At 36.0% G+C, this 25,989-nt stretch overlaps 6 protein-coding genes across 11 annotated transcripts; 4 read left to right on the top strand and 2 right to left on the bottom strand.

Annotated features, from left to right (window-relative positions):
- LOC145230116 (lysophospholipid acyltransferase 5-like) lies at nucleotides 1–4,718 on the bottom strand. The gene is made up of 13 exons (XM_080095493.1): nucleotides 4,565–4,718; nucleotides 4,391–4,498; nucleotides 4,221–4,327; nucleotides 4,054–4,150; nucleotides 3,957–3,994; nucleotides 3,719–3,826; nucleotides 3,585–3,655; nucleotides 2,958–3,066; nucleotides 2,733–2,819; nucleotides 2,499–2,665; nucleotides 2,201–2,348; nucleotides 1,547–1,705; nucleotides 1–1,035 (listed from the first exon to the last, which is right to left on the bottom strand). Exons 1-13 carry the CDS (start codon nucleotides 4,641–4,643, stop codon nucleotides 931–933), a joined length of 1,383 nt encoding a protein of 460 aa, XP_079951619.1. The 5' UTR covers nucleotides 4,644–4,718; the 3' UTR covers nucleotides 1–930.
- A 1,234-nt stretch (nucleotides 4,719–5,952) lies between these two features.
- LOC145227801 (solute carrier family 61 member 1-like) lies at nucleotides 5,953–8,923 on the top strand. Of its 6 annotated transcripts, XM_080092715.1 has the most exons (13): nucleotides 5,953–6,347; nucleotides 6,493–6,573; nucleotides 6,641–6,785; nucleotides 6,844–6,904; nucleotides 6,967–7,074; nucleotides 7,204–7,296; nucleotides 7,357–7,519; nucleotides 7,604–7,752; nucleotides 7,830–7,955; nucleotides 8,026–8,128; nucleotides 8,258–8,325; nucleotides 8,386–8,465; nucleotides 8,531–8,923. In XM_080092715.1, the coding sequence occupies exons 3-13, from the start codon at nucleotides 6,694–6,696 to the stop codon at nucleotides 8,577–8,579; spliced, it is 1,092 nt and encodes a 363-aa protein (XP_079948841.1). In that variant the 5' UTR covers nucleotides 5,953–6,347; nucleotides 6,493–6,573; nucleotides 6,641–6,693; the 3' UTR covers nucleotides 8,580–8,923. The 6 variants fall into 6 exon arrangements, with proteins under 6 accessions (XP_079948841.1, XP_079948835.1, XP_079948838.1 ...); XM_080092709.1 differs by lacking the exon at nucleotides 5,953–6,347 and having other exon boundaries at nucleotides 6,354–6,573; XM_080092712.1 differs by lacking the exons at nucleotides 5,953–6,347; nucleotides 7,204–7,296 and having other exon boundaries at nucleotides 6,354–6,573.
- Nucleotides 8,924–10,185: 1,262 nt separating this feature from the next.
- LOC145227802 (pre-mRNA-splicing factor 18-like) lies at nucleotides 10,186–16,090 on the top strand. Its single transcript, XM_080092716.1, has 7 exons — nucleotides 10,186–10,370; nucleotides 10,435–10,620; nucleotides 13,595–13,729; nucleotides 14,540–14,662; nucleotides 15,227–15,295; nucleotides 15,356–15,568; nucleotides 15,629–16,090. The coding sequence occupies exons 1-7, from the start codon at nucleotides 10,296–10,298 to the stop codon at nucleotides 15,872–15,874; spliced, it is 1,047 nt and encodes a 348-aa protein (XP_079948842.1). The 5' UTR covers nucleotides 10,186–10,295; the 3' UTR covers nucleotides 15,875–16,090.
- A 1,006-nt stretch (nucleotides 16,091–17,096) lies between these two features.
- LOC145227803 (uncharacterized) lies at nucleotides 17,097–18,860 on the top strand. The gene is made up of 4 exons (XM_080092717.1): nucleotides 17,097–17,302; nucleotides 17,664–17,831; nucleotides 17,902–18,054; nucleotides 18,168–18,860. The coding sequence occupies exons 1-4, from the start codon at nucleotides 17,246–17,248 to the stop codon at nucleotides 18,255–18,257; spliced, it is 468 nt and encodes a 155-aa protein (XP_079948843.1). The 5' UTR covers nucleotides 17,097–17,245; the 3' UTR covers nucleotides 18,258–18,860.
- Nucleotides 18,861–19,195: 335 nt separating this feature from the next.
- Nucleotides 19,196–22,122, top strand: LOC145227800 (uncharacterized). Its single transcript, XM_080092708.1, has 4 exons — nucleotides 19,196–20,534; nucleotides 21,517–21,588; nucleotides 21,644–21,787; nucleotides 21,853–22,122. The coding sequence occupies exons 1-4, from the start codon at nucleotides 19,563–19,565 to the stop codon at nucleotides 22,036–22,038; spliced, it is 1,374 nt and encodes a 457-aa protein (XP_079948834.1). The 5' UTR covers nucleotides 19,196–19,562; the 3' UTR covers nucleotides 22,039–22,122.
- A 354-nt stretch (nucleotides 22,123–22,476) lies between these two features.
- On the bottom strand, nucleotides 22,477–24,173 carry LOC145227804 (uncharacterized). The gene is made up of 3 exons (XM_080092718.1): nucleotides 23,593–24,173; nucleotides 23,277–23,455; nucleotides 22,477–22,967 (listed from the first exon to the last, which is right to left on the bottom strand). The coding sequence occupies exons 1-3, from the start codon at nucleotides 23,713–23,715 to the stop codon at nucleotides 22,844–22,846; spliced, it is 426 nt and encodes a 141-aa protein (XP_079948844.1). The 5' UTR covers nucleotides 23,716–24,173; the 3' UTR covers nucleotides 22,477–22,843.
- Between the last annotated feature and the right edge of the window lie 1,816 nt (nucleotides 24,174–25,989).

Here is a 25,989-nt window from a genome sequence, read left to right as displayed (position 1 = left end):
TACCTTTCTTAAATTTATTTCGAGAATTTGTTGCAAAAACTGCGTTGATTGTGACATTTGCCAAACAGTTCCAGTAACCAAAACTTGAATTGAATATATAGTTTCGCAAGTAAATTCAAGCCTTATGATTTTACCTTCAGTTTCATTATTAAAAAAAAATCGAACATCAAAAATCAATTTTACAGTTTACAAAAATAGGTTGCCACAGTAAAGTATCGTAAACCAGTTTAACACAGAATATGTAGAAATTTATTTTTTGGAATAAACAAATCTGTTTACGGCAGCAAGTTGCAAATACTTGCAACAAATAGTGTGCTATCGTGTATTTCTTACGAAACCTTAAAAATGTTATTGAACTGTATCTTACGATCTCACATTACGCCAAAGCTGTTTCACAGTAAAACATTTTTGAAGTTAAAATCCAATAAAAACGTTATGGTACGTAATGACAGTATTGAATCTTTCTGTTTACAAAAAAGACATTTTGAAAATCACCTAACTACCAATAAAGTAAAAACAACAATAACATCAATGCAATAAAAACGTCAAGCAGTGTTTGTATGATAATACGTTTACCGTGTATTATAGTTGTAAACAGAAGGCCTACAAATACATCGACATTACAAATTATAATATCTTAGTTTGCTTATAATAAACCAAATAATAGTTAAGTACTGCAGTCGGTAGCATTGGAGAGTATTGCGTGTTGTAACAGGCGAATCTACTTTGACTTAACGTTTGAAAGCAGCATCAAGTTGCATGGTACATTGGGTGTAATGTTTATATTTGACAAGATTGCACAAACCAACTGATCAAAGGGCAGAAACTACTCGCCCTAATGCCGAAACGAAGAAAGAGAACTTTTTGTTTTGCTACACTCACAGCCTTGACACAAAAACGATAAAAACAATACACCTAAAAGGAATTCCATTATTCAGATTTCCCTTTTGGTTTCATCGTAGCGTTGTGGATTTTAAGGAGTATCCAGAAAGTCATGTAGAAAACGTGCCCATAGAAGTAAATGGACATGTACACCTAAACATAAACAAACGTTATTCATAATTCATTATAACGTCCACGCTGTGCTTTTCTTATTTGATGGTTATCTCTTTTGCACACAAAACAAAAAACCGTTTTGCATGTTTAGCCAACATGCCGTTTTTGACTTGTATTCACCAATATAACGGTGGCACTAAATACCGCATGTTATTGCATGTGAACGCACGATACCACATGCTATTACAAGGTATAGGCAATTTTAAAGGACACGAATATGCCTTAGCGAAAATTATAATTTTGACTTTTAAAAGCGCTGACTGTTAAATTCAGGTTGCGTTATGGTTTGTAATTGAAACAACACTAGAATCTTGTCTAATTCACCCTGGTTGGGGCTTGTATTCTCACATTTCACACACCATGCGATATTCTAAGCAGTTTACCATGAGGTAACATGCGCTATTTGGCACCACCCGTGGTATAACCATTACATTAAGTACCATATGAACCCTACCTTAAGAATTGAATTGCTCAAATGGCGATAACTTACCGGCAAATATCGATGAGACTTTAGAAGACTGAAGTCAATGAGACAATAACCCAGCAGCGTATGTAGGTAGACAAAGCCGACCGCTTTGGGGACCCAGAAAAGTACAGAGCTGGACCGAAGACGGTTGACTAAGGCGGATTCGTGAAGCAACGCAATAAGCTTAAAAACAAAACAGGCAGCACGTCAATAAACATGTTTTAACGCATAGCAGAATTAGCATGGAAAACAATGCATCATGGCATGGCATTAAGTTAACCCAAGATAAAAACGTTTACTTTGCGGTTCGCAAATATTTGCATTTATTGAACCGCGTACGGTTTTAGGCCGTTACTTTGTTGTTGTTTTTCTGAACAAATGCTCACACAATGCAAAATGTGGTTTAGTACACCTCTTCATGGTACTGCATTTTAACATGCGACCAAGAAGATGTTTAACACAACATAACCATAACAAAATAGCATTACTTAAACACATCAGTGAGAAACGGAAATGACTAAAACGTTGCTGCCAGGCGCTTTATTGCGAAACATACGAAAAAATTTCTGACTAAAATAATACTCTATATCGCACACAGTTTTTTTTGTGAACTGTGGAGTAGCAGATATGCTTTAATGTTTTGCACACATCTTTGCCGATAATAACGAAAATGCTTACCGGTTTTTCAACGGACATGGTTAAAAATTCGTAAATAAAACAAGTGAAGTAACCAGAGTGGATACCATGCCAAATTGCCAGAAATGAAAGGGCTGCACCCTGCGACACAGCTCTGATTCCCACAAAACGTAACCTCTTAAACACATACCTGAAAAAAATCGCATATGCCACCAATAGAAAAATTACAAACACATCATAAATTGTTTTATTAAAACTCCTGTAACGTTTTAAGCTAAGTTGATTAGACAACGCAAAGTGCACAAGATATACAGATTTAGAATGATCCAGTGACACATACCGCAGTACCCATCCATTGGTGTTGATATTAAATGAGTCTATGATATCCTGGAAACTGCAAGCCAGCAGGAATTTGTGAAGTGTTACGTTTCGAACAGCATCCCATCGCACTGTGTTGGTCTTTTTGTCTTCATGGTAGCCCAGCCCACAGAGAATGCATGCACCTTCCTAAGGAAGTTATTTGTATGCTTAAATTGAGGTTGGCTGCATAAAGACAAATGCAATAAAAACTTACGTTAATCATCCATATTGAAATATATTGCAGTAATGTCACATGTCCTGTTACAGCTGCATAACCAATTTTGTACAGAAATGAAGAAGTCTACAAATACATGTACCAATTCAAATTGCCATATATCTTGATGTTCCAAAAAGGAAAAGAAATTAACACACCAAAACTATGCATTTTTCAAGCTTTTCATGTGATAATAATCGATACACAACACACACATTTATATACCTGGAACTGAGTGGTTGTATAAAATGGAGGATTGAAAGTCAAACTAAGATAGGTCTGTATTCCAAGCATTAGGGTGCCAGATATTCCTCTTCGAAATCCAGGGATGATGCTGGTTAAATCAAGAACAATAATTATCAGTTTTTTATTGCACAACAATCCTTCTATTGTGCAGCAATTTAAGTATTGTTTAATGTTCTGCTGTAAAGACACTGCTTTTGATAAGCCAAACTTAAAAAGAAATGAACTGAGAGTATTTGAACTGAACAGTATCTAACCCTTCAACAGGCAACATGGTCATCGACGATCACCGTTTATTTAATTGTATAACTGAGAATGGAAAGCATTTTCCAAGTTACGAAATCTGTCAATGAATTCAATGGAATATATATATTTCGCCTAATGGCATCATCAGTTCCTTATTCAAATAGAACCTATTTGAATAAGGAACTGATGATGCCATTAGGCGAAATATATATATTCCATTGAATTCATTGACAGATTTCATAACTTGGAAAATGCTTTCCATTCTCAGTTAAAAAGAAATGGGTTTACAAAATAAGTCGTTGCTGGCTTCTTTACTTGTTAGTTAACATTACAGTAACTATGTGAAAGTAAACTCTCATAAACCTGTTGGGTTTGCTGCCAGGAACATCAGTCAATTCACCATTAATCATAGCTCGGAACCTCTGAAGTGGAAACTATAAGCAAATTTTAAATTGTAATATTTAAATGATACTTCTTTACCCAAAACAGACAGTTACCTGTGGTCCCACTATGTAACCGCCATAAAAGTATGAGAAACCAAACATTTCAAGAAGGGATGGAAGATCTTTGATAGCTCTTTCTTTTTGATCTCCCCACAATTTTTCCTGCAAAATAGGGCATTAAGAAAATAAACCTGAATATAAGATTTTACAAAATTATAATCATTAACAATTGCAGTGAGTAATTAGACTTATCTTTGTACAAATCAAAAGGGGATTTACAAACATTTCTTACCTCATTTCGGTGTCCATCATAAACATCATAAGCCAAACCTGAAAATAGAAGTTTCTAGATTAGTTCGAAGATTCGCAAACATTTGATTTTTTTCTACCTATAAGTCGTAGTGTAAGAATACAGTGAGGCATACTCCAAGAAACCTCATAATCTGTTTTTGAATCCAATATTATATATCCACCAACCAAGTATCCCTGCATGCAAAAGGTTACAAATTAACAAATACCTACTATCACAAGCATATATTTCCCATGAAAGTCTTACCAACTGAAAGATAAAAGATATAATAACACAAACAGTTGATCCCCTAAAGATTTGAAAGAATAACCACTGTACGATGATGCAGGTAGCTGAATGCAGCAAGCCCCATCCTAGTATAGAACAAGTTTTTAGATACAAGGTCAAAGAACCTTAACCAAGAATACAAGTCTTACCATAACTCCAGTACAAAAATAATAAGCTTGAAATTGTAAATAATAAGTACTGTAGACTCACATACTTTTTGTATGGAAATTGTCTGTGAATCAAAGCCATAAGATAACCTGCAAATATATACATATATATATATGTAGATGACTTAACATACAATTTAATTGGCAAAGTCTTACCTGAATAAACAGTTATTAGCAGCTTTAATCCATTTTCAGATGTCCCCAAACTATCTGCTAAATACTTAACGTAACTCATACTTTAAGAAATGTCATAAACTCTGTCCGAATTACATTAAATGTTGCTTCTGCAAACAAAAAAGCAATCTCTATTCTCTATGTTAGAATAACATTGCACAGAAACTGCAAATGAAATAAAGCCGTATGCGCTGGCGAAACATAACGACGATGATCCAATAAAACAATCAGCTGATTCGCATCACAGTTCAGCAGGTAGCGTTTGTTACTTTGTTGAACAAAAACAATGTTTGTTTAATTTACAATTTTCTTACACGCACCTTATCGTAACGAAGAAATCAAGTAACCGCAAAGGGACGCTAGTGCGCTAATAGGTGGTAAACGTAGAAAATGCGCCACATGCATCGGGCAAGTTTCGGATTATCTGTTAGTTCCGTTGATAACTGTACCCAACAGAACGTATATTGACGTACAATCTGTACATGCATACATGTTTAGAACCCGAAATAATTTAAAAGTTGGAGTGTAGAAATAATTTCGGTATAAAACTGAAATATAAGCCGCCCTCGATTATAAGTCGCACAAACGGCAGCTAAAAAACAATATAAGCCGCGGCTTACAATCGAGTAAATACGGTAGTTCAATTTTAAAGCACAAATCTGGCCCTCGAGCTCATTTCATCCGGCCCGCGACCACATTTTTTGGTTTGCTAAATAGTATTGAAAACTTTGTAACATTCAAAAATTAATCTACTCCTTAAGAAAGTTTTCCTGTCATAATATGTAGAAGTAATATTACTTACGGTATTTTCTTAGGATAACAACGCCCAGGATTGATCCAAGGTCAGTTTGTTACGTCACAGACTAGACTACAAGTGTTAATTGTGCGCAAACAATTGCCTTCTTTTGTTACTTGTGACATAACATACAAGCATTCTTCGTAAGATGAGACTAACTATACAATTTAACATCGCATCATCAGATTTTAAATGAGATTCTAGAGAGACCATATCTTGGCACCCTTCGCCTCGCCGGCTAAGTTTGGAAAGACGGCGCTAGGGTACGCAAAATATGCGGTCCGCGCGAATCATTCTTAAACTTATCCGGCCCGCAGTGAAAAAAGTTTGGTGACCCCTGCGGTAGACCAAAAAAAAAGTAAAAGCTTTCCTAAATTTATTTACTCAAATGTAAGCCGCCCAGCAGAGCGTATTTGATTTTTAAACGCTAATTGAATCAATCAAAAAGTATGGGCGTCCGCAGGGGGACCAGGGGTACCAGGGGGACCAGGGGGACGGGGGGGAACCCCTCTTTCCCCGTTGGAAAAAAAGAAAAACGCAAACAAAACACAATAAACATTTGGGATTGGCAAGAATGAGCAGCACAGTCAGATGATTTTCGTTCTAAAATACCGTTTATCGAACGGCGATGTGAAGATAGCACATTGACCTCCCCTGTAGTTTTTCCTGCGGACATCCATGAGCATAGGTGTAAAAACAATATCGGTATGACATAAAAATGTAAGCCGCACAAACAACTGAGTAAAAAACTTTATTAGCCTTCATTTACAATCAAATAAATACGAAATGCTGTTTTTCTGAACCTACACACTACACAGGGGATACACCGAAGTCTGGAAACTCCCTAAATCGATACACAACTTAACCGAGCTTGCAGTTTATGCAACATTCTTGAAGTCTTTGCCTCGGGCATATTTTACGTGGTTACAAAACCTTTTCGTCAAACCAAGATACTTATTCGTGTTGTCGGTGAGTGGTATTAATTAACTTGATGTTGCCTATTTATTACCAATTAATAATTTTCAATTTTTGGAACAATTGGAACAAATGAATGTGTTTTGGCTCTCATTTTGTTTCCTTTCAGTAGTTTGTATTCTTCTTTACTATTCATCAGGAAAAGGTGTTCAAAGCCAAGATGACAGGGAATTTTTCTTATTCCAACAAACTTACCTATGTGTATATCTGCTTGCTGTTGGTAAGTTTATACTCCTATCACAAGCACATATAATACAAAATATGTTTAGGGCACTTTTGTTTGATAGGTGCAGATTGGCTCCAAGGACCCTATGTTTATGTCCTTTATGAAAGTTATGGAATGACTTCATATCAAATAAATTTGTTATTTGGTGTTGGGTTTGGATCAAGCATGCTGTCTGGAACTTTCATTGGGATATTTGCAGACCAATAGTATAAAACTTTGTTGTGTTCAAGTTGTTTTGTGAATTCAACCTGTATTTTTTTGCAGTGGACGAAGATTAAACTGCGTCGTGTTTGCATTTCTGTACATTGGGTCATGTATTACAAAAGTAACCAAAGATTTTTTATTATTGTTTTTCTTCAGTTGTAACATGGTGACTTTAATTTATAGCATTTCCCACACTTCTCAATTTTGCTGGTTGGCAGAGTCCTGGGAGGAATGGCGACTTCCATTTTGTTTAGTGCCTTTGAATCATGGGCTGTATGTGAACACAACAAGGTATGTACAAACATAGTTCCTAATATTTGGCATGCAAAGCAACCAATTGGGATGGTTAATGGTAATAGAGCAGTTCCTGCACTGTTTTCTTGTGTAACCACCATTTGATAGCTTTTTAATTGTTAACAGAGGGGTTTCACAGAACTTCAATTAGGCTTAATATTTTCCAAAGCTACTTTCTTCAACTCTGTGATTTCTATTGCAGCAGGTTATGTCGCACAGGTAATGTTTGATGTGCTATGTTGCCCCACATATTGGGTGTTCATTGTTTACCATCTGTAGGTTGTTGCAGATATCTATGGATATGTTGCCCCATTTGATGTTTCCATTATCTTCCTTGTTGTTTTAATTGTTTGCATTTTGAAATTATGGAATGAAAATTATGGAGATTCAAATTCCAACAGCACGGTTTCTTTTGCTACTGCAGGAAAAGTAATTCTAAATGGTACGGATACTTATTTTTAGTTTACACTTACAGCATTGAGAAAAGAAATTGTAAACATTATATACGTTTATTTTTCGTCTTTAGACAAGAAAGTATTTTTACTGGGTATTATACAGTCTCTTTTTGAAAGTGCTATGTATGTCTTCGTTCTGAAGTGGACACCTTTGTTAACTCCAAAAACACTCATTGATAATTCAGCTATCCCTCATGGAATAATTTTCTCTTCCTTTATGGTAATTATGTTTGGTTACATTAATAATTGGTTTCTATTTATTAATAATTGGTTTCTATTATTATATTTGTTTTTTAGTTGTCAGTTATGATTGGATCATTTTTATTTACGTATTTAACCAACAAATTTAGGATTGAAAACTTCATGAGATTTGTTTTGTTTATTGCTTCATTTTCCATGCTAACTCCTGTTCTTATTCCTCAGGTTTGTTGAAAGTGTATTGTAAAGTTTTATTTCTTTGCTTCAACTATTATACATTGTATTATTTATGTAGATAAAGGTGTGTGTTCTTTTGTCTTTTTTCGGGTTTGAGATTTGTGTTGGAATTTTTTGGCCATCCTTTGCAACAATGCGAGGGCATTTTGTTCCTGAAAAAGGTACAACTTATTGATATAGTTACTTATATGGTTTTATTCAACAAATGTTAAATGAATCAAAACAATTAGTGGTTATATTATCATACTTGTTTCATTATAGCACGTGTTTTTTATTCGAATAATTTTTAGTGCGATCAACAATTATGAATATTTTCCGCATACCATTGAACCTGATTGTATTGTTGGTTTTGTTGCAGGTGAGATATAAAAATGTGTAAAAAGTTAAAGATTTTATTAAAACTAATTTTATGTTTCAGGACTTTTCTACTGAAACAACGTTTTTCTTGTGTACTTTCAGTTTGCTTTCTGCATGCATAGCTCAACATGTACTTTACAAGTAAACATTTTTGTTGATATGGTGTCTGGAGTGATGGCTCACAATTTATTATTACTCTTTTTCAGATTAACAAATCATCATCATCATCCAGAACCTCACAATGAATGTGTTTGATTATAATGACTGCTTATTATATATGTTCATATAACCACCAAATATTAAATTTAATGTTTTCGTTAAAAAAAATATAGTGGTTCATTAGTGCCGTGGTTAAAAAACTTTTTCGACAAACTCATCCCTTGAAGGTTCAAAACATTTCCATTTCTCTCTAATGCACTAGATACTAAACCATACAAAGATCATTTAAAATTGGAAACTTCACAGGTCATATTTCCAGAGCTTAATTGTCTACCGTATTTACTCGATTGTGAGCCGCCCTCGTTTATAAGCCGCCCTCGATTGTAAGCCGCACGATGGAAAATTTTACGATTGTTTCTTAATACATCTTTCTGTTGTTATATGGTATGACTATTTGCCCATATAACGCTTTATAATGCAGCAACAAAATAGCCATTTACTTACCCTTGTTACAAATCATATAATGCTGCATACCTCACTGAATCTACTGATGTAGTTTCCTTGTTTAATTTGGCATGTTGAGTTTGTTTCGCCGGTGATACAAATCGTAGCAGCACAATTGCGCTAAAATATTCACCAAGCCGGAAATAGCTGCGCAACGTTGGGACGTTATAAAGCGCGACAAAGGTAAGGGCACAATTGGTGGAAAGATGATAAACGCGCTGCAGCTACACCGTTATTAGAAGCGTCATGTGACAGGGACTCACATCAGAGGGTGAGGTTGGCGCATTGGGACATCAAGACTGGGGGAAGGAACCAGTCAGGTTGGGACCTAAAAGCTAACCACCCGTGTTAGGGAAGGAGGGTGGGGTTCAACAGGAAAAGAAACACTGTTGGATAGTTTCCGGCGCCAGAAGGAAGAGAAACATAGTTACGCTAGAACACGATAGTTGTAAAACATCAAAAAGAGGGAAAAAACGACACAGAAAAAGCAGTTAAAATAAAAAAATAAACTGAAAAAGGGGTCCATAGTTTCGCTGGATATAGGAGTAGGGGGAACATCATCATCTCAGCTATTCCGTTCCGTGACACTTTGTATAGTTGATCGTGTGCGAACCATCGTTGGATTACCTTATACGAGGTAACCTGTTAGGGTGAGGTGACATTAACCTGACCCACGTGTTGGTAATGACCAACCTCTGATCTAGAGCAGTGCTCTTAACCTTTTTAGTGGCACAGAATCCTTAAGTAAATTTTGTTAAAATTTGCGGAACTGCCATACAAAAATTTAATACAAGTAAGCTATATTGATGTTTGAATTGCTACAACAAACCTCGGGGAGCCCTTAAAGTTCACGGAACCGTTGTGAGTGTTACACGGAAACGTCTGGTTCCGCGGTTGAAGAGCCCTGCTCTAAAGGCTAGCAGTTTTGTAATAATATAATGATCTCATGCGGCGATTTTAAACCAGAGCCTCGAAACTAGGTAATTTTGCAAAGAATGTTGAATATCACTGGTCTACCCCCACTGGATCGACAATAATACAATCAATAATCGAGTTGTGCAGAAAATAAAAATTTTCAAACGATATGAAAGGTTGTAGTAAAATGTGACATAATTAAGATTTCTATGTTCATTCGGATCACGTCCACCAGATTTAGAAAAATCCCGATTGTTGCAAAACTTCTCGCTTGTCCACTCCGCAGATTGAAGAGTTCTGTATTTAAAACACAGTGTTTTATCTTTATTCTATTCGTGCTGAAGTGTGTTGCCCTTAAACTATTTTTTAGTTCTGGTTTTTGACTGCAAAAAAATGGATTTTGCGGCTGTTCTGAAAGCTGAAGTGGACAGAAAACGAAAACACATTGAAGAAAAACAAATATTGGGCGTAAGTTTAGTTTTTTTCTTTAAAACAATAAAAAAAGCAAGCAAGTATATATTTTTTCTACCAGGAAAGTAAAAAGTACTTTAGACGGTCAGACTTGGCTCAAAGAGAAAGAGAGGAATACGAAAAAGTTCACAATATAAAACGAATTGTTGATGAAAAACCATCAACTTCAACTAGTGGTGAGGCCGAGGATTTGACAACAATGGGACCTGATGAAGACAAACTTCCTATGACTTTATCAAGGCAAGAGGTAACTAAACTAACTATATTAATTACATGGTTTTATTAGGGCTGTTCATAATATCGGAATATTTGATAGCAAAAAATGTTTGGATATTTGCTATCCACAGACCACAGAGTTGGAACCTTACATCAACCTAAAACAGTTTCATGCCTGCCCTAACGATTTATGTGGCGTGTTTGATTTATATGTTTCAAGTAGTTTATGGTCTTCCATTTGTCTTGAAATTACAGCACGAGAATACAAAACAAATTGACAGGGGCTGATTTGGTGATTATGTATTGTAAAAGTAGTATTATTACATAATACAAGGCAATAACCAGCATTTTGTGAGAACAGCTATGTCTTCAACAATTAAAGATTCACCCCTACTGCAGTTACTAGTTTAGGTACCATAATAATTAACAAACAATGGCTGGAAGGAATGTTGAGCACTGTTCTTTTTAGTGATGGGACGAGGAATCGGTATCGATGGTATCGAACGATTTCAGTGGTATCGATACTTGGTATCTAAATATTTTGTCTCAGTTTACGATACCAACATGTGAGTACCGAAGGCCGATTTACACCATACGAATACGGGCCACTTTATGCCAATATTTGCTTCGGGCAGCACAAAAGTGGAAAAAAGTTCTGCCAGTTTACGTATATCTTTTTCGCTATCACGTGGGGATTACACTTTTCAGCAGTTGTGTGTGCATGCCTGTACCCTGACCATGGCAGATAAATTAGCCAGTGATATACAACTAAGTACAGCACTACACTTAAGTACTCGGTATCGAAGGTGTGTACATGTGGTACTCGGTATCGGTACTCGCTTCAAAACCTGGTATCGTCCCATCACTGGTTCTTTTGTATTTTATGTTTGAATACATGTTCACTAAAATGTGTTTGTTTCTAGTATTTTTTGTCCCCAAATCAAGTGGTCTGTAGAGTTTCATATTGTTTTTGTCTATATTTTTTTTCTGTCTAACCCGGATTTGTTCCCACGTTTTGGTCAAGAAAGAATGGTTCGAACTTTTTCAAATATACACACACTATAGTAATTGGTCTAAATATGGTCCATGTGAATTTTGACCCCGTTTGATTCCCCAGTTCACCCACAGCCCCCCAAAACGTGAAATTTTTAAAACGGCTATACTTGCTAAAGCAGATGATTCTGGAGTTTCATACTTTTTTGATTGGTACATTGCAGCATATTTCGTAACTTGAAGTTGTATATATCCATTTTCACCCCTTTAACCCTCAAATATTTGTTTGTTTGTTTACATGTTAATGAGGTCAGAAATACAAGACTTAACCTGCTTAAATTTTAAGCAGCTGTGGATAGGGTGCCTGTTGGCTGTTAAAAATGTTAGTGCAATTGGCTCAGTAATTACTCTTACAGCCCCAAATATGTTTCTACATGCTGTCTTTTGTCAAATTTGTGCTCGCTCAGTGCACAGCTGACGCAATGGGAGTGATTGACGATAGTGGCACATGGAAAAATGCCTCTGCTTCACGCATGAACGCAGTTGTCACTTGACCGTTTTCTCACTGGTTGGAATTAAGATGTTACGATGTTAGTTATATTGCGCTGTAAGCGTTAATGTATGTCAACTTATTCGTGTTTTGAAACGCAGAGCGACAACGCAACACGATTTGTTACACCTGTGTAATGCGACTTCTCAAACTGAGAGCGTTAATAAAACTGTTTCAGAACAGGTTTTGGACATAAAAAGCCCAGCTAAGCAATCGTATTGTTGGAATGTAAAACCTTAACAGCGCCAAGGAACGCTATGTGCGGAATAAAAATTATAATTCAACAAACAAAGGGCTAGTAAGGAAAAAAATGTTGAAACGTTGTTAAAAGTTTTTGGTTGATTTTTTGACTGGACTGTTACAAAACAAAAGTTTATAAATATATCTTTAATACGACAAATGTCATCTGTGCAATTCAAATTCTTACCTAGCATATGCATGTGCCATTCATCCTGTTACGAATTCAAAATGTATATGTGTGTGGGGACCAATTGGTTTTTGTTTGCAAACAATTATGTTATAAAGTGCCAGGAAACAGATAGGGACCCAATGAAATGTAGGTGTCAAATATATATCCATTATAAACATAGTAAATGGTATATGTGATACATCGTTAAATATGATGTAGTATATATATATAAAATAGCAATATATAGGAAAACCACTACAGTCAGACTTCGATACTATGCCACCCTTTGGGACCGAGAGAAAGTGGCATAGTAGCGAGGGTGGCATAATAGCGAGGGTTGGTTGTAAAAATAGCCTTGTGACATGACAATGTACTGTAATGCCACGTTGTGTTGTACGATTGTAATTTATTACAGTATACAGTATAAGGTACAGTATGCAGTATAATTTATTACAAAAAACGGATAGATCGTGCATAGAACAAACAGGTTCTGTTAGTTTTGTCGTGACACAAGCACGGAACGGCGTTTACATAACTCCCTGCAAAGCCGTGAAACCTCTTAACATGAACACGTTTGTTTACTTAACGATTTGTTTTTCATGTTTTCTCTGTTTTATCATGAGTTCAAACCGAAAATTGTCAATTTTCAATCCGGAACCAGACCGTTAATACAGTAATACTGTACTCTCATGTGTCATAGTATCAAGTGTAAGGGGTGGCATAGTAAATATATTTTCTATTGAATTTAGTTGGTGACAATCAAAAGTGGTATAGTAGCGAGGGTGGCATGATATCAAGGTGGCATAGTATCGAAGTTTGACTGTATTCTAGTTTTATGGTACTAGTGGTCCATGGACTAAAACAAGTAGGGAACACTGCCTTAGGTGACCCCAGGCAAATTGCCAGGTGATCCCAGTTAGGGTTGCAAACAACAGATTGGGAATCTCTGTTCTGTATGTTTGTATTATACAGCTGTTAAAGTGAAATATACACACTGTAGAGTTTATTTTCCTAAAATAGTCTACACAAAGTAATTAAAATGTTTGTGTGCAGGTCATCAGAAGACTTCGTGACAGAAATGAACCCATCCGATTATTTGCAGAATCAGACTATGAAGCTTTTCAAAGATTGCGAAAGCTGGAAATTACTACTCCAGATATAGATAAAGGCTTACGAAATGATTTTAAGGTAATGTGTTTTTATCAAACAATTAGATATAGCCACTTCCTAAACCTTTAAGGGTAAACTTGACCATACAGTTAAATTTAAATTTTGCAATTGTAAACATGTGGAATTTTAAGTGTTGTTGTGGGTCACCATACCAAAAGGTTTTGCTCTTTTTTCTGTCTGAACGTCATATTTTATATGTTTTGGTCAAGAAAAAGTAGCTTAAATTACCAACACAATATGCCATGCTGATTCAATCGCACAATGTTGTTATTGGGCAAAACAGACAGTAAACCAATTTCTCTGAACAAATTTTCTGGTGCTTGAGGCCTTTAGAATGTTAATAGGTCCAAATGAGATTGGCTGCTAATGCTATCTGTGGCCTTTTCACTCATGACGCTACACTGCACTAGGCAGTTTAGGAAGTGATTGTTAATGCATTGATATTAAAGTAAAATATACTCAAGATTTTAGAAGATTTAGACTCTATATGTGCAGCTAAATTTACACTTGATATAAATCCTGTTTGGTTTATTTTCCTTAATATATTTTTTAACTGGGGGCCACATTGCTGAATCTTTTGACTTCTGGGGCCATGTTTGCAAGGAAATGTTTGGTCTTTAGGCTTTTGCGGTTGGGATGATTGGATTTTAAAAAGGGTTATCAAATGCATTTTATATAGTTGTGGCATGCTTTCATAATTTTGAATGAGAGCGGAAATTGAAAAACTTGGTAGGACAGATCCAGAACCCCAATACATATAGTATGTAGAAATTGCACGTGCAAAAAAGCATCTGTTTCAGTTTTGAAAGATGTAAGTTTTTACCTTAGGCTGCTATGGACGAACTTGAACAGGAGAACATTGATAAGATAATTCAACAAACTGGAGATGGAGAAAGTGGTGGGAAAACAGAAATAAAACTGGACGATGGTATTACAATGGATTCTCTGCAGGTAAATCCCTTGACTCACATTTGTGTCTCAATCTTTTTTGTATTTGTCACATAAACAACTGTATCAATGTTTTAATGCTGAAAAACTAATCTAAACAGTTAAAACAAACCCTCAAAAAAAATATCCCTATGATACATCATTTTGTCTTTTTGAAAGAATTCTCAAATACAGCACACTCAAATATCCTGGTTTGGCTTTTACAAGTGATGTACCAAAGTTTTGGTTGGCTGACTCATTTTGATCAAATATGCCAGTTTGACAATGTTTCGGTTTTGGCCTGAAATAATTTTGAATATTTGGCTGAAACCGAAAAAGCTAAAAATGTTTTGTTTAGTTTATGTATTGTACGCCAGGTGGTAGTGTCATAAATATGTTCACCTGCATCAACAACACAAGGTTCGGTTTAAAACACACATCAGAAAGGGGAATTTTGGTTTGGCGCCAACTTTATGTTGCAGGTTAAGTGCATCATTAGTGTTTACCTGTTAGCTAGGTGTACAATATATACAGTACATGTGTTAATTTGGGTAAAAATTTGCACTCTAACATTGTCTTTATTGACAGGAGAGGGCCAAAGGACTGGGAAGGGGCAATGAAAATCATGACTGCAGTTTAATATTGGATACAATGCAGGTAAGGCTTAAAATTTCAAAGAGAAACATGAATACAGCTGAAGTAAAATTGTTTTTGAAGTTTTTGATGAAAAGTTGGGCGAATGAACTGAACGAGGTTCCACCAGAGAAGAAAAAAACTGTCCAGTGGAAAACTCAGTCTACCATTCACAGACAGACAGTTGCCTATCTATCACCATTGTTTAAAAAGCTGAAGAAAAGAACGGTGGCTCAAGATATTCTTGAGTATCTCTGCGGAATCATAGGCCACACACTGAATCGTGACTATGTTAAGGTATGAAAGGATTAATCTGACACATAACAATTACATTTAAATGTTACTTTTAAATTGCAGGCCAGTGCCATATACCTACAAATGGCCATAGGCAACGCACCATGGCCTATTGGTGTTACGATGGTGGGTATTCATGCTCGTACAGGACGAGAAAAGATTTTTTCACAACAAATTGCCCATGTGTTAAATGACGAGACGCAAAGAAAGTTCATTCAAGGGCTAAAGCGCATCATGACCGTGTGCCAGCGTCTATATCCAGCCGACCCTTCCAAATCTTTGGAGTACAATGCTGTCAAATCCGTGTGAACAAATGGCGTCACTAAGATCTGGACGAATAGCATGGGCAAAGATTGCAAGGGTGCAATTCCGAGACGGAGAAACCGCCGGTGAAAGTAGTTGGAATGGTGTATATGGACAAGTAAATGACTTTTTTACCAAGAGAGATTGTTTTTTAAAGACCACAAATGAAGAAATCTGCCTAAACTGTTTAGCCTTTTTGAATAATAAACTTGTGCATCGTTAGTTCGTGTTTTAGCAGGTAAAAAAGCAGGAGCACTTTTGTTTCAATTGCCGAACCCAACGAAAATAAAATGTGCCCTTTGAAACACTTTAGCTTTGGACCAAGGGCTGTTGAGTCTAAATCAGGGGTTCCCAACCTTTTTTGTTGCTGGTACCCCTTTGTCACGTCAGAGCATTCTTCGTACCCCTCCCAAAAAATGTGATGGAATTTTTCAGATATATATTGCTAAACTGAATTCCTTTCGCAATATAGCACAATTAAACGTTAAACCGATATTTCACACAAAAATCACAAAAAGAAATTAACCGTTAGTAGAAGATTTACAGCAAGACTACATTGAATGCGTCCTTTATCTGTGCAGTTCTTCCTAACTTTGTTGTTTATTGCTGGTAGCAAGTAAAAAGCATTGTTATGAGACAATGAGGCTTCTTACTAAATAACAAACAATTATTTGTAGATAATCGTTTTTTCAAAGCAAATACCGTAATGGCATGATATCATTTACAATTCCAAAATAAAACTGTACTGTGAAATCTGTTCAAAAAGCTGCCGTGTGGCCCAACGATCTTCGTACCCCTTGATGTTCAATCTCGTACCCCCAAGGGGTACGAGTACCCCCGGTGGGGAACCCCTGGTCTAAATTGTAAAAAGAAATTCTTGAAAGCATCAAATTGGTTTAATAAAGAAAGCACACAGCAGTAGTTTAGGGTTAATGATAATTTGCACTGCATCTGAATCTATATTAGTTTGTCAATCTTTCAGTTTGAAAAAAGAACGCCCGAAGCAATGCATCTCCGCAGCGAAGTGCGTGTGCGCATCTGGTTCTTCAGGCGAAGCGTTTCTCCCGCCAGCCTTTTTTCTTATCCTGGTTTGAACCGTTCTTTCTTCCCGCCCCGGTTGAGCCACTGACGTAGGCTTTCGTTTTTCGTTTCTTTTTTTCTCCGTCCCTCCGTGACGCATATTGTCTCCCCGGTCGTGATTTGTCCACATTGTCACGTGATATAATATGCCCGCTTCCGCATGGCGCCTCTCTTTTGTTCTTGAGCGTGCTGTTGGTGACTGCTGTGCGTTGACTGTGTCGTTGTGTAATTTAGCTGTGCCATCTTTATTGGTTTATTATTGCCAAAGGATTTCAAGTTCAATATTTAAAAGTGAAAATGGCAGCTGAACCGCAAAAGCTTACACGGGACAACACTATGCAGGCGACTGCTAAGGTAGGTTTCGAAAGTTTTCGTGGATACATAACCGGCGTTAAAATACTGTCACTCGATTCTGAAAAAAGGCGCTGCTGTTTCTTGACGGTCTCGCGTGGAAATTGCCTCGTGAAAATGTCTGCAAGGCTGTTTAGTTGTAAAGTTTCTGAAAGCTTAGTGTTCGGTTACGTTTGTTTAAGACTTGACATTGCAACCGCGATGTCGTCAAGGATTTTGTCTTTTATTTTATGGGACAATTTATTCGTTAATTAAAATAACATCATCAAATGCTGCATAAAATTGGAATTGCAGGGGACATATCAGTACTAAATTTCATTTTATGAATGTGAAAAGATACAAGATTATAATTTCAAAACTATAGGAAGGAATAAAATTTCTGGAAAAAGCTGATCCAGATCTGGCAGAGGAGTGCAAAGCTGTGACAAACGATTCAACAGAGAATGGAGCAGGTGATGCCCCAGAAGTGGCCAAAAATGGAGATGATCAACCAAAGATGACAAGGGACAATACAATGGTCACTACAGCACAGGTGAGTCATTAGGTAATCCCATCAAGACAAATGAATTTGCAATATTTCAAAGTTATTTTTTGGATGCTAGGCAGGCAAAGAGTTTTTAGAGAAGCAGGGTGGTGTAAATGCAGATGCCAAAACAAGATCCCAAGAAGCCGAACTTAATAAATCTGTAGAAGAGGAAAAAGAAAATGGTGAAGATGAAAAACAAGCTCCCAAACGCCCTGCTGCAGATGAGGAGGTAAAAAAAACTCTCTTTATAAAGTTTAACACATGTTTTTATTTGTGCATGTGATGTTGAAAATTTTTTGCCCCATCGAACTACTGTATTAAGTTTTTAAACTTACATTCAAGGAGGCAGAAGATGTAAAGAAACAAAAAACAGAGGATGAAGCAGAAGAGGCAAAAGAAGAAGTTGCACAAGAAAAGGAAAGTTCAGAATAAGCAAACGGATACATTTCTACACAAGTATGAACAGCAGTAAAATGTTTCAAACATTCATATTCATTTCAACAACTTGTTGCAGCTTTACATTTTGGCAACATTTGGCAAACATGTTAGCTGTTATCAAAATATGCCTGATTTTTTTGTTACTCCATTCTCATTGTGCACAATCATCTGTGAAGGTATGTTTGTAATATCAACAGGCAAAATAGATGCTGTGTTTTTGTTTTGTACATTGTTTTGTTGGCAATTGTTTTATGTAGACAGTTAGCATGTGAAATACAACAATCATTTTTGTTTAGTTTGTCACCTTGATTACAGTATGTACACAATTGGCCAAAGTCATCCTTTGTTGGTGACCATAATTAACACTGCCCTGTTTTATCTTTTAATGTCCAGTTTACTGATTTATAGAAGCAATTTTGTACGTTCCTGACATTCCAGATTGTTTTTATTTTTTATCTGAATTTCTAAAAATTCCATCCATTGTCAAAAGTTGCAAAAAGTTTTGGTGAACTTGCTTTACTGCTTTCTTAAATTTGGCGTTCTTTGGTTTTTTTATACGATCTTGTTTCTGTAGACAATAAAATTTGCTTGCTTGGGTTTGTTTAATTAATGTGAAAGTACAGAGTCTTTATCAAAAATGACAGGGCTGTGTTGTACTGAAATTTGCTTTTTAAACCTGGCGGTCGTAATTAAGCAGGCAAGCTAATTAAAGAATATGTTTAGTTAAACGTCAAGACCTTGAAAATATGTGCTAATTTGTCACAACAATATTTGGAAAATAAGCAGTCACAGATTTGTGCAGGCAATTACATTTCGCAGATAAAATCGTTCAATTTTGTCACGTACAATGACCCTGCTCTCATCTGGTTTAGCTGCGCAGTGAGCGGGTACGTTTGATTTTGAAAGTGTATTTATTATGTCTCGTTACGTTAGTTTGTTAGGTTCCATGCAATTTTTATTGCGCTTGCAAAATTTATTCTGTATGTACAAATGGAAGGCCTATAGATTTATACGAAAGGCTAGCAGTAGCACCCCTGTTAAGTGTTATCTGTCCACGGAATACCAAACCAACTACCAACATATTTTTGCAAAACGCAACGATAATTCAACCGTTTTTGTAGCAAAGTGTTTGTTTTGACACTTCGATGTTAAAACTCTATGCTAAACCAGCTAGTTTAAGGATACCTTTTTGACAAAAACAAATGAAAAATAATGTTATTTTAACTGCAACAGTTTGATAAGAACATGTTTTCAATATAAGCAGGTTGTAAGTTTAGGTACTTAATCACAACGAAACCAATGGAACTAGACTTAATTCCAACCAAAATATCTTCTATACAACAGGACCCTTTACTCCTGGTTACCCCAGAAAAACCACCTTCTATACTAAATGCAAAGAGGAGATTGCAAGAAGATAATCTACAAACCATTGCAGAAAATGAACCATTCATTTCCATTTCAAAGATACCAAGTAACACTGACCAATATCATTTTGACCCAGAATTACTAGTGACACCAGAAAAGCCACCATCTGCACTGAAGAAAAATCTGCAGAGTGCTGCTGAAAATGCAAAGGGTCCAATCAAAAATAAAGTTCGATTTGATGTACCAGAGTCTAGTGAAGAAACTTCCAATGGTTCCATTACAAATTCAAACACTGTTACTGATTATTCATCAACAAGTACTGAATATGATCAAAGTTCATCAGCAACACTCACTGATGACAACGATTTTTCAATGAGGGCTGCTTTGTACACCCAACGGAACCCATTGGCTGATATAACAACAGGTTCAAATCAAACAATGGATTCTTCTTCAACTTTGGAAAGTTCTAGCAGTCAGTCAACATTCTCAGTTCCCAGTTTCGAAGTCCAGCAGTTGCATTCAACAAAGGTGGTTGATTTGAGGAATAAGATTACTAATGAACAACAAAAGCCTTCTGACATTATCAATGTACGAGCACAAAAAAGCCTACCAATATTTAAAACCAAATTACCTGCTTGTGATAAAAACCATCGCAAATTTACTCCAGTTCAAACAAAAATTGATGAATTAACGGCTACGAAGGATATAGCCAATGATATCAAACCAAAAAAAGAAAGCCCCAAGGGTGAAAAAGTAGCAAGCAAGCAAAGTTATCTGAAGAAAAAGTCTGGGCTTGCTCGACATGGACATTCTGTAAAGTATGTTGATCCAGGCGATGAGACCAAAACCAATGCCCTAAACACACCAAAATACAACACTTCATTGGCAATAGGACAAGGCCTACAGGTAATAAGAAATAAGATAATTCCAGGAGTTGCACTTACATGTTTAAAGTAGAAACAACCAGTCTCTTGGTTGTAGATCAGTGGTTCTTAACCAGGGGGGCGCCAGACATTTCCAAGGGGGGCGTGAGCCAAAAGTTAAATAAACAAGTTTATTTAACTTTGGATCACCTCCTCCTAAAATAAATTTTGCAGGTGTAGTGTATTGTTTGCGAGCACTAACACTTTTAAAAAGAAACGAATATTGTGATGCAATACATTATGGCGTAAATACGTGGAAAGTTCCACGATCTTATTTGTATTCAGATTGTCCCGCTGTTTAATTGCAAAATTATGAAAAATATAGAAGTATCACATACCAACTAATGCACATTTATTCTACCACAAATAACTAAAAAGGCAATTGTTCGCACACAATTACTATTCTTTGCATTTGTCTATGATACTTATGCCTTGTAATCTTGTTAGACCAGGTAAAATTATTACTAAAATGTATTATGAATGTTTGCACAATCTCTAACGCCCCCCGGGCCGCAATTAGGTGATCCCTGGTTTACAACATAGGCAACGGAAACTTCTGGTAGTTCCGTTGCTGAATGTGTTCGAAAAAACTGTCATTTTTTGCCTGTTTTAGGGGGCGTGAAATGCCCGACAAACACCTTAGGGGGGCGTAGACAAAAAAGGTTAAGACCCGCTGCTGTAGGTAAAGCCTTATTTTGAATTTAAATTATATTTTCCAGTTATTGGGAATATTTTGCAGCATAGCCCTCGAGCAAATACTTTCATGTGTCTAAGACTAATGTACTTTTATTAGCATAGTGTTACAGCAAACATCTTAATGTAGTTTTTTGAAAAAAGAATATCAAGACTAGTTATTCCTATAAAAAAACCATGATACAATATTTGATTTTGAGAAATACTGTTTTCAATGTTGTTCACATTGCAAGATTTATAGATCTGTTAGTTTTACCAAAAACGTTTTACAGAAAATTAAGGAAAACAAATTCAATGCAGTTACAGCAGTAAAAAAGAAGATAAATGAAGATGATGAGTTAAGGGTGAGAAATATATCCTGTTTACTATTGAATTTTTTTGATAACAATTGTTCTTCAGGCTCATGTAGCAACAAAATCAGCAACAGGTACAAACATAGATCCAGAGGAAAGGCTATTCTCCAACCTGATCAGTCTTGACATTCCACTGTCTGACAGCACGGGTTCAGCAGAATTTCGAAGAATTAAGAGACAAATTCACAAGGTATGTGCTTTATGTTTGATCAAGTTTTTAGTTACATCGTTAACACGAATAACTTTTTGTTGCAGCCGAGCAGTGGTCACTCGGAACCCAACATTTTTAGTTTATTTCCAAACAACCTTACCCAGGAAAAATTGGTACTGGACAGCAAATGCTATTGTCCACCAGATATCAAACCTGAAAACATCCCAGTGGAAGCTGTAATGTCACTGTACAACTATTCTCTTTGCTGGGACATGCTAAACTCTACTTGATTGTTTAATTATACATTTGTAGTGTATTTGATATACCAAATCAGTATTGCTTTTGTTGAAAATACATATATTTTGTTTCGCAGATTTTTTTTGCTTAACTTGATTTAGAAAAGTGGTGGAATTGCAAACAATAATTAAATCACCCAACACATATTGTCTTAAAAAATGATCAATTTTTATATCATTTCCTTGCAGTTGCAAGTTTGCCAAAAAGGTCAGTGAATGTCCAATTTTACATGAAACCAGTTGGTGGTGGAAAAAAAATCTTATGATCATGAGAAAGGTTCACGGTCAGTTGTGGTGTAAAAGTTTAAAAAGCGTATGATTATGAGAAAGGTACAGGTCAGTAAGAAAACAGCAAAAATAGTAATTAGGTTTGTGGTACACTGCTTTCACCAGATCCACATTTCAAGAACCAGCAGTTTAATGCATAAGCAATTAAATCCAAAGAAATTTAATGGATAACTGCAGACATTGGCGCCGAGTTTTACAAAAGTGCTAGGTGGAAGACTTAAAATATGATGTCACTAATGTGTGCAACCAGTGTTTTTTTAAGGTGTTTTGGGGGACCGAAACGGTGTTTGATAAACAAGGCTTTAACCAAAACAAGTTGCAGTTTTAGCCATGCGCCTATGACTGCACAGTAAACATGTCTAAGAGCAAATAAACACGGTCAAAAGTTGAGAAATGCATCCTGCAAATGATTTTACACAACATACATTACAGAAAGGAAGAGTCCTTTTAAACCTCTTGGTTTTTCTTTTTGTGTAGATAACAATTTCAGTTTTACAATCGCCGATCCTGATTATGGGACATTTTCCTGCTGTTCAGCATCCAATTTTTTGTATTTCATAATATTTGAGTAGACCTGATCCATTCTTGCCACTTTTTTCACATGTGCTTTGTTTGGAGCTCGCTTTGGTGTAAATCTAAAGATGAAAATAATAATAAACTTATTGTACACTATCATTGCCACCATGATGGATTAGGTTAGATTTGGGTGGCTTAAACTTTTGGGGTTGTGCCCTCCTTGACACTATATGTTTAATCTCATGCCCCCCTAAATAAATATCAATAAAAAATATCAATGTAATTCAACATCGATAAAATCAATAAGAAAATCGATTGTAGATCAGCTTTACAGTCAAGTTTGTTCCAAGCATTGGTTTTTACAGTTACAAGTGTGGAAGAGCCACTTTAACACTGGTTGCAGAAAGTACTGGATGGTTAGATCAAACCTTTTAACTGTGTCTACAGTTTGGGAATCAAAATCAAATTCATTTGCTTCTTGCTGTGCAGTTTCCTCCGTCTCTTCAGGTTTTGAATTGACAACAGGTTTTTCAACAGGAACTGGTTGTACAGGTTTGATTAAATTGGGATCCACCCGTGGTAAAATCTTCACCTCCAAAACAGGTATCTGTAGGTCAAATTATAACTTCAGCATATTTTTAAACTGGATGAAACTTTGTAAACACAAAAATATAGAACACGTAATTGTAATCCTACTTTTACAAATAAAAATACACATGCACTAGTTTATACAAATATACATACCTTTCCCTGATCAAGGTCGTTGTATAAAGATACGATTTGTTCAGGTTTTGGCATATAATCGGGCTCGTCGTCTTCATCACTATTCGGCACTTCCCAATCTTCCTCTGACATTTCAAATCTCATACGCTTTCGGGCCACTTCCAGTATCAGTAGAGAGTTTGGTGAATTCCAACACTTTTTCTCATTTTTATTGCGGTTGTTATGTTACGCATGACTGGTTTCACTGTTGTGACGTTTGTGTACAAAAACAAACTGTAAAGGTGACTGTGCGCAGACTGCGTATTCCGTCAACGTGCGTAAACGCATGCGAAAAACGGTCCGTATTCTGACGTGCGTAAACGGACCGAATTTACGTTCCGAAAGTGGCTGCGTTTGGTGGTATACAAACGATGCGACGTTTCGCTTGAATGCGTCCTACTCCAAATCAGTTGTTTGGCTGTTCAAAGAAGGAACACCGCTAATTTCTTGCATTTGGGTTATCACCAGTGTTGCCAGGTTGCGCTTTTGTCGCCGAATTGGGCTACTTTTGACATCGAGTTGCGGGCTTTTTTCATGAGTTGCGGGTTGCGCCTTTTTGGGCGGGTTTGTAAATGACATTTCTACTGTATGACGAGTAATGATTGCATTGTTATTGTGACGTCAAAAACGCTGTGAGTTCAATTTTGACAAAAGAACTAATCAAACTGCTCAGGGCGTCGGAGATTTAACATCCAGCTGAGCAAAAGAATGCTTTCAGTCCACGCAATGCAACGTTCATTTTTCAAACAATGAAATTTAATAAACGCCTTCGTTGTTACCACGTAATGAGAATTGTCTCTTGGCAAAAGTCATTGTTTTAAGGGTCATCTTACTTTGTTATTAATGCGAAACATGTTTGTTTTAAAGTAAAGATTACCAAATTAAAAAAAAACGGCATAAAAAGTGGGTAACCAAAGTGTTTAATACAGTTTTACCGGAAACAGCTCAAATTCAATTTAAAAATGCACAAAAATTGAATCTGAAACGGATAAACCTGAATAATTGTCACACAAATAGGTAAAAGCAGTAAAAATCAGTTGTATTTCAGGTATTTGTAAAATTGGGCTCCTTTTGACGGGTAAAGTTGCGCCTTTCCACAATTTTACCTGGCAACACTGGTTATCACGGTGGTGGTGGTGGGATTTTAATATTGCTAAACTCGAACATACCGACCAAAAAAAGTAATTTAAATAGTTTACAATCGACATTATCCAACCTACCCTTCGCATTCGCTGGTGTCAAAACTTGCTCAAATAAGATAGCAGTACAATAACATCGCTAATGGAAAACAAATGTCACAAAATATTTGTATTTTTTTTTTAAAGACACTTTTAAAGCAAACCAAATAAAAAAGTACAAACACACAGTGCATATGAGCAAAATGTTTAAATGGTAAAACCAGGGATGAACAAACACTGAAAGGATTTTTTTGTGTTTTTACAGAATGCTTCATACTTCTAAAGAATTTAATTTGCTTTTAAAAACCCTCCTGTACCCTCTTTCGATTGCCTCAAGCATTTTCTTATTTTTGAAAAGTGAAAAGCAATCCTAGCATCAGTAGCTGTATTCTTATAATTTGGCAATGTGCTGGTTGTTGCCTGCAGGTCTCCTACAAATAACAAAAACGCAACAGTATGTACAAATTAGTTTAGAAGTATATTTGTTTAATCCACAATTAAGTGCAATCTTTCATTTAACTTGACTTTTCTGGTTTGTTTCCATCTCTCATATTAAACACAAATCTTGGTTACAAATTACAATGAAGATGTGAAAAATAATACTATTTTTGATCACAATTCTTTCCCTGCAGTACTCAAATAGCACATTGTTGGGGTCCATGCCTTACAAACATAACACATATAGTAGGTTTATTACAAATATGGAGCATAAGTCATTTAATTTACATACCTGTGGTCATTGGATTTTCTGTCTTCTTTTTATATAGGTGTCGCATATGTCACCTTTCTTTCACATTTTTTAATCTAAAAAAAATAACAGGCAGGTGTCACATATACTTCACAAAATGTACATTTGATAAGCAGAATAAGCCCTTCCCAATGTACAATAAAATGTTGTCAAAACAATTTTTGGTAAAAACCACAACATTTCTATCACCATTAAAAATGTATCCACATTGTAACACAAATTAGTTAAATTACCTGTTAAACCAAACTCTGCTGAAGTTGAATTACAGGCATTTATTAGGTAGATTTATCTCCAAAGCTGGTTACTAGTTTTTCTTGTTAAACTTGATTTCTTTAGTTGATATTTATCAATCCAAGGATTCTACAAAAGAACTTATCATGATAACTTAAAGTGCATAATTCACAGATTGTTGCAGAAACATCAACCAATACTTAAGTGTATGTAAACAACTAT

The sequence above is a fragment of the Phallusia mammillata genome, chromosome 5, assembly GCF_965637545.1.
Source record: "Phallusia mammillata chromosome 5, kaPhaMamm4.hap1.1, whole genome shotgun sequence".
Classification (NCBI taxonomy): domain Eukaryota; kingdom Metazoa; phylum Chordata; class Ascidiacea; order Phlebobranchia; family Ascidiidae; genus Phallusia; species Phallusia mammillata.
Note: the sequence above shows the minus strand (reverse complement) of the source record. Positions and strands in the feature narration are given on the sequence as shown.

What these genes read in the sequence shown, in the direction of transcription:
- LOC145227801 (XM_080092709.1), top strand. Translation starts at nt 6,426, where the DNA reads ATGAATGTGTTTTGGCTCTCATTTTGTTTCCTTTCAGTAGTTTGTATT. An exon ending in GCATTTTGTTCCTGAAAAAG is followed by an intron (nt 8,129 to 8,257) that starts GTACAACTTATT and finishes AATAATTTTTAG; the next exon opens with TGCGATCAACAATTATGAAT. An exon ending in GCTCAACATGTACTTTACAA is followed by an intron (nt 8,466 to 8,530) that starts GTAAACATTTTT and finishes ACTCTTTTTCAG; the next exon opens with ATTAACAAATCATCATCATC.
- LOC145227804 (XM_080092718.1), bottom strand. Translation starts at nt 23,715, where the DNA reads ATGAGATTTGAAATGTCAGAGGAAGATTGGGAAGTGCCGAATAGTGAT. An exon ending in ACGACCTTGATCAGGGAAAG is followed by an intron (nt 23,456 to 23,592) that starts GTATGTATATTT and finishes TTTGACCTACAG; the next exon opens with ATACCTGTTTTGGAGGTGAA. An exon ending in ACTGTAGACACAGTTAAAAG is followed by an intron (nt 22,968 to 23,276) that starts GTTTGATCTAAC and finishes TTTCATCTTTAG; the next exon opens with ATTTACACCAAAGCGAGCTC.
- LOC145227800 (XM_080092708.1), top strand. Translation starts at nt 19,563, where the DNA reads ATGGAACTAGACTTAATTCCAACCAAAATATCTTCTATACAACAGGAC. An exon ending in CAATAGGACAAGGCCTACAG is followed by an intron (nt 20,535 to 21,516) that starts GTAATAAGAAAT and finishes AACGTTTTACAG; the next exon opens with AAAATTAAGGAAAACAAATT. An exon ending in TTAAGAGACAAATTCACAAG is followed by an intron (nt 21,788 to 21,852) that starts GTATGTGCTTTA and finishes TTTTTGTTGCAG; the next exon opens with CCGAGCAGTGGTCACTCGGA.
- LOC145230116 (XM_080095493.1), bottom strand. Translation starts at nt 4,643, where the DNA reads ATGAGTTACGTTAAGTATTTAGCAGATAGTTTGGGGACATCTGAAAAT. An exon ending in GCTAATAACTGTTTATTCAG is followed by an intron (nt 4,499 to 4,564) that starts GTAAGACTTTGC and finishes ATATATTTGCAG; the next exon opens with GTTATCTTATGGCTTTGATT. An exon ending in GTTACATAGTGGGACCACAG is followed by an intron (nt 3,656 to 3,718) that starts GTAACTGTCTGT and finishes ATTTGCTTATAG; the next exon opens with TTTCCACTTCAGAGGTTCCG.
- LOC145227802 (XM_080092716.1), top strand. Translation starts at nt 10,296, where the DNA reads ATGGATTTTGCGGCTGTTCTGAAAGCTGAAGTGGACAGAAAACGAAAA. An exon ending in TTACAATGGATTCTCTGCAG is followed by an intron (nt 14,663 to 15,226) that starts GTAAATCCCTTG and finishes CTTTATTGACAG; the next exon opens with GAGAGGGCCAAAGGACTGGG. An exon ending in TGAATCGTGACTATGTTAAG is followed by an intron (nt 15,569 to 15,628) that starts GTATGAAAGGAT and finishes TTTAAATTGCAG; the next exon opens with GCCAGTGCCATATACCTACA.
- LOC145227803 (XM_080092717.1), top strand. Translation starts at nt 17,246, where the DNA reads ATGGCAGCTGAACCGCAAAAGCTTACACGGGACAACACTATGCAGGCG. An exon ending in CAATGGTCACTACAGCACAG is followed by an intron (nt 17,832 to 17,901) that starts GTGAGTCATTAG and finishes TTTGGATGCTAG; the next exon opens with GCAGGCAAAGAGTTTTTAGA. An exon ending in GCCCTGCTGCAGATGAGGAG is followed by an intron (nt 18,055 to 18,167) that starts GTAAAAAAAACT and finishes CTTACATTCAAG; the next exon opens with GAGGCAGAAGATGTAAAGAA.